This window comes from Eimeria tenella, genomic scaffold, assembly GCF_000499545.2.
Source record: "Eimeria tenella Houghton genomic scaffold, Eth_scaff662, whole genome shotgun sequence".
NCBI lineage: Eukaryota > Apicomplexa > Conoidasida > Eucoccidiorida > Eimeriidae > Eimeria > Eimeria tenella.
In genome coordinates this window covers 1-5601 of record NW_013545784.1, presented here as the reverse complement: position 1 = coordinate 5601, position 5601 = coordinate 1, and the positions used below count along the sequence as shown (strand labels likewise).

Genomic DNA, 5601 nt, shown 5'->3' with positions numbered 1-5601 from the left:
TGGAAGCAGCTTTGTGATGGCCCCCGGAGGAAAGGCTGCTGCTGCTGCTGCTGCTGCTGCTGCTGCTGTGTCTCACCAGGGGCACTTCTTTGTGGGGTCTTCTTGGGAGTTTTGCCAGGCTTGCTGCAGCTCTTTTGCTGCTGCTGCTGTTGCTGTCTCTTTGCATGCACACTGCTACGGGACAAAGAGACACCCGAGGCCCTCAGTGACTTCCACGTGTCTCTTTGGAGAAGCAGCAGCAGCAACTGCTGCAGCAGCAAGTGCAGCAGCAGAGGCGGGCGTACAGGGCGCCGCCGAAACAGCAGCAGCAGCAGCAGCAGCAGGGCACCTGAGCTGTGGGGTCGTTGTTGCTGCTGCTGCTGCTCCCCAGGGGACGCAGGAGCAAGAGGGGGGCCCCCTGGAGCCCCAGCGAAGGCGCGTCTCCGTCAGCATGTGCAGCGCAGCAGAAGTGCAGCAGCAGCAGCAGCAGCAGCAGCAGCAGCAGCAGCAGCAGCAGCAGGCGTGGGTGCTGAGGGGCCTGCGGCTGTGGGAAAGTGCAGATTTGGTGCACGGAGATTTGCTGCTGCTGCTGCTGAAGCCCCGTTTGCTGCTGCTGCGGCTCTTTGAAAAGAAAAAAGAAGAAGCTGCTGCTGCTGCTGCAGCAGCAAAAGGCATCACCAGGGCCCAGCGAAAGGCCCAGATTTATACTTCTTTCATAGTCCGTTATTTTATTATTTCTTTTATTTTTATTTATTTTATTTTATTCATTTTATTTGTTTTGTTTGTTTTATTTGTTTTGTTTGTTTTCTATTTTGTTTATTTTGTTTATTTTGTTTATTTTATTAATTTTATTTATTTTTTACTTTATTTTATTTATTCATTTTGTTCATCTTTCACTGTTTACTGTTTTTCATTTCTTTTAATATCTTAATTTCTTTTTTATTTTTTCATCTTTTTATTTTTTTATTTTTATTTCTTTTTACTTCTTTTATCTTTTTATTTCTTTTTATTCCTTTTTTATTTTTCCTATTTCTTTTTTCTTTCATTTCTTTTTATTTGTTTATCTGTTTCTATCCTTTTATTTTTTAATTTCTTGTATTTCTTTTTATTTCCTTTTCCTAAAAATGTCTCCTTTTATCTCTAAAAAGTTTTCTTTTGTTTTTTGCTTCCAAATTTTTTGTCTTTTTAAAACTGTTTCTTTTTCTCTAATTTTTTGTTCTTGTTTTTTAATTATTCTTTTTGATTTCTTCAAATTACTCCTTTTTGTTTATCAAATTGTTTCCTTTTATTTCTTTAAATTGCTTTTATAATTATTTTAATTATTTTTTATTTTCTCAAATCGTCTTTTTATTCTCAAACTTTATTTTTTTATTTTCCAAAATTATCTCTTTTCGTTTCTTTAAATTATCTTTTTTATTTTATCAAATTGTTTCTTTTTCATTAAATTTTTTTTAACATAACTAAATTACCTTTTTTATTTCAGCAAACTGTTTTTTAACTTTCTTTAAATTGCTTTTTAAATTTTAAAAGTATTTATTTTAATATTATTTCTTCTTTATCTTCAAAAGTGTTTTTTCTTAAAAGCGCCTTTTTGAGATTTCTTTTTTACAATTAAAAAGAATATTTTAATTATTTATATGGTGCTTTTTAATCATTTAAATGGTATTTTATTTCATTTTTATTTTATTAGTTTTTCTATTTTAATTTTAATCTTAATTTTAGTTTCATTTTTTTATTTTTCAGAAAGCCCTCGCAAAGCAAGTGTCTCTACCCCAGCCGCTGCTGCGCTCTTTTTGCCGCCTCAGTTTTGCTGCAGCGCAGCAGCAGCAGCAGCACCAGCAGCAGCAGCTGGAGCAGCAGCAGCAGCAGCAGCTGCATGCTTTTGAAAGGCCCTTTTCCTACTTTTGTCTCTATCGTGAGTGCCTTTTTTCTCCCTTTTTAGTTCTTTTTTATTTCTGTTTTTAATTCCCTTTTTTTAATTTCTAAAACTCTTTTATTTCTTCTTTATTTCTTTTTTATTTCCTTTTTTTCTTTTTAAATTCTCCTTTTATTTCTTGTTTATTTCCTTTTTGTTTCTTTTTCGTCTCCTTTTGTTTCTTTATTTTCCTCTTTTGTTTCTTTAACTGCTTTTTCCTCCTCTTTATTTTCTCTTTTCATTTCACCTTTTGTTTTATTTTTTATTTTACTTTATTTTACATTTTTAATTTATTTTTCGTTATATCTTCTCATTTTTCCTTTCTCTATCTTTTCATCCTCCTTTTATTTTCTTTTTTATTTTCTTTTTGATTTTCCTATCTTTTTTATTGTCTTTTCATTTTCCTTTTTGTTTCCTCTTATTTTGTTATCTTTTTTATTTTCTTTTTTATTTTCTTTTTTATTTCCGTTTTTACTTTTAGCCATTTTAAAATCTCTTTTTGCTTTTTATTAAAAATTCATTTTTCGCATTTTTATTTTCATTTGCTTCTCAATGCCAATAAAAGAGGCAAAACATTTAATTGAAATTTAATTATTTATTTATTTGTTTATTTGTTCATTTATTTATTTATTTATTTATTTATCTATTTATTTGTTTATTTATTTATTTATTTATTTATCATTTGCTTGTTTACCTTTTTGTGGCTGTAACCTTTTGCTGCAGAGCCTGCAGCATCGCAGCAGCAGCAGCTGCTGCTGCAGCTGCAGGTTTTGTGTTTTCTTTGTTCTCAAACAGCAGATTTGCTGCACTTCTTAGCAGCAACTATAAACTGGCAGCAGCAGCTGCTGGAGCACAAGCAGCTGCTGCCGCCGCATCAGCAGCAGCAGCAGCAGATATCATTTGTCCCCGTCATTGTGTCCAGAAGTGCCTCAGCTGGTGCTGCAGCATCTGCAGCAGCTGCAGCAGCGCAGCAGCAACTCGGGACAGAAGACACGATAGTATGTATGCTACAGCAGCGGCAGCAGCAGCAGTACAGGCATACTGCTGCTGCTGCTGCTGCTGCTGCTGCTGCTGCTGCAGCTGCTGCTACTGCTGCTGCTCCAGCTGCTGCTGCTGGTGCTGCTGCTGCATTTTTTCTGTCTTTCCCCGCATTTGCTGCTGTGTCTCCCAGCCTTTCACAAATAAAATTAAATTAATTTTGAAATTAAAATAATTATTTTAATTTCAAAATTAATTTAATTTTATTTTGTTTCGTTTATTTCCTTTTCCCACTTTCCTGAATGGCCCTGGCGCATGCACTTGCTGCATTTACATCATTTTAATTCTAGACTTTTACATCTTTTTGTTTATATTTATTTATTTATTTATTTATTTATTTATATTTATTCATTTATTTATTTATTTATTTATTTATTTATTTATTTATTTATTTATTTATTTATTTATTTATTTGTTTCAGGTGATTCGTTTGGCTGCGGGAGAGCCCCGGCGGCGATTGGCCTGCTGGAGTTTGCAACAGCTGCTGTGGGTTTTCAATTTAATTTAATTTAATTAATTTAATTAATTTAATTTATTTAATTTGATTTAATTAATTTAATTGAAGGAGAAATAAATGAATTAATAGAGGATGTTTAATTAAATTGAATTAAATCAAAAAGAATTCAGAGGCAGATCTAGAGCTTAGGCTGGATGTCAAAAAAAGATAAATAAAATTAAATTTAAAAGAATTAAAAATAAAAATAAATTAAAGAAAGATAAAGGGGAATTAAAGAGATTAAAGAGATTGCAGAGGCACTAGTTGAGTGTATTCAGACTGTTGCTGCTGCTGCTGCTGCTGCTGTCTGCAGCTGCTTCTCAGAGACCCTATTCAGGCTCACGGAGACTTTCAGCGACTTCAACAATGCTGCAGCAGCCGCAGCAGCATGCAACGCCCGCAGCAGCAGCAGCAGCAGCAGCTGGGGCTGCAGCTGCTGCAGCAGGAAGCAAACCGAGCTGCTGCTGTCTGAAGAAGGGGCCCCACGGGGGGGCCCCCTGACTCCGAAGCAGCTGCTGCTGGACCTTCTAGAGGCCCTCTGCGAGGCCCCACAGTACCTGGGCGACTTCACAGCAGTGCTCGGGGCTGCATGCGAATTGCAGCAGCAGCAGCAGCAGCAGCAGCAGCAGCAGCAGCAGGGGGAGGAGGCCCTCAAGGAGGCCTCAGACTACTTGCCGCCGCAGGAACTCCAGATTGCTGTTGCTGCTGCACTGCTGCAGGAGATGAGAGCAGCAAAGGTAAGGAAACGAGGAGACACAAAAGAGCTGCTGCACTCTTCAAAAGAAACACCTTTCTCGACTGCTGCTGCAGCTGTTGCTGCTGCTGCTGCTGCTGCTGCACCATCTTATTATCGCGTTCCTGCTCCGCTTTGCTTCCTGTTTGACGGCAGAGGCGAATCTCAGAAGTAGAGGCCATGTCTCCAGCAGCAGCAGCTGCTGCAGCAGCTGCTGCTGCTGCAGCAGCAGAGGAAGAGACGAAATCCCCAGAAGACCCGCTGCTTGCTGCTTCAAGGCCTCCAGAGGAAACCTCGGTAGTAGATGGGGCAGCAGCTGCTTCTCCTGCTGCTGCTGCTTCCGCTGCTGCTTCTGCTGCTGCTTCTGCTGCTGCTACTCCTCTCAGGGGCTCCATAGATTCCATAGATTCCCAGGGGCCCCTCGTGGTAAACCCTAGGGCCTTTACGCAGCAGCAGCTGGGGGCCCCCCCGTCCATGTCTTTGCATTCCAGCAGCAGCAGCAGCAGCAGCAGCAGCAGCAGCAGCAGCAGCAGCAATGACAGGGACGCCAGCAGCTGCAGCAGCTGCAGCAGCTGTAGCAGCTGCAGCAGCTGCAGCTGCTACAGCTGCAGCAGCTTCAGCGGAGACCCAAAGAACAGCGATTTCGAAAATGAAAGCAGCAGCAGCTTTTCAGCAGCATCTGCAGGGCCTGCTGGTCAGTTAGACGTCCTTGCAGCAAATCCAAGTGCTGCTGCTGCTGCTGCTGCTGCAAGGATAAGCGGCTCAAAAGAAGCACAAGGAACCGCAGCTTCTTTGCTGCGACCGGCAGACGCAGCAGGAGCAACAGCAGCAGCAGCACAATCACAACTTGCAGCAGCAGCCGCAACAGCACCTGCAGCAAAAGCCCCAGCAGCAGCAGCAGCAGCAGCAGCAGGTGAGTTGAAGGAAGAAGCATTCTTCTCGCCACTAGAAGGGGGAGTTCTTTCTCCAGGAAATTTGTCTCCTTTTTTTTCTGTCTGTTTTCAAGAAGAGACAATTGGGTTTGAAGAAGCAGCAGCTCGGCTGTGCAGCAGCGAGCCGCACAGCATTCTCGAGTCGCAGCAGCAGCAGCAGCAGTTGCTGCAGCAGCAGCAGCAATTGTTGCTTCAGCAACAGCAATTGTTGCTGCTGCAGCAGCAGAAGCTGCAGCAGGAGCAGCAACTCCATCAGCAGCAACAGCAGCAGCAGCAACACCAGCAGCAGTTGCATCAGCAGCTAAGGCATCAGCAGCAACAGCAGCAGCAACAGCAGCAGCGACAACTGCAGCAGCAACAACAGCAACAACTGCAGCAGCAGCAACAGACACAGCGTCTGCGTACCGACTCGGAAGAAGAGATCCTCAGGGCCACAATGCTGCGGCAGCAGCTGCAGCAGCAGCTAAAGGTCTTGATTCAGCAGCAGCAACAGCAGCAGCAGCCACAA

At 41.6% G+C, this 5601-nt stretch overlaps 1 protein-coding gene across 1 annotated transcript; it reads left to right on the top strand.

The window, feature by feature from the left end:
* Nucleotides 1-430: 430 nt before the first annotated feature.
* Nucleotides 431-5562, top strand: ETH_00006745 (uncharacterized protein; the record flags this gene model as incomplete). Its single annotated transcript, XM_013380481.1, has 6 exons — nucleotides 431-697; nucleotides 1723-1894; nucleotides 2618-2892; nucleotides 3354-3418; nucleotides 3742-4165; nucleotides 4318-5562. Coding segments are annotated over 6 exons (2448 nt in total), but the record flags the coding sequence as incomplete, so codon positions are not given.
* Between the last annotated feature and the right edge of the window lie 39 nt (nucleotides 5563-5601).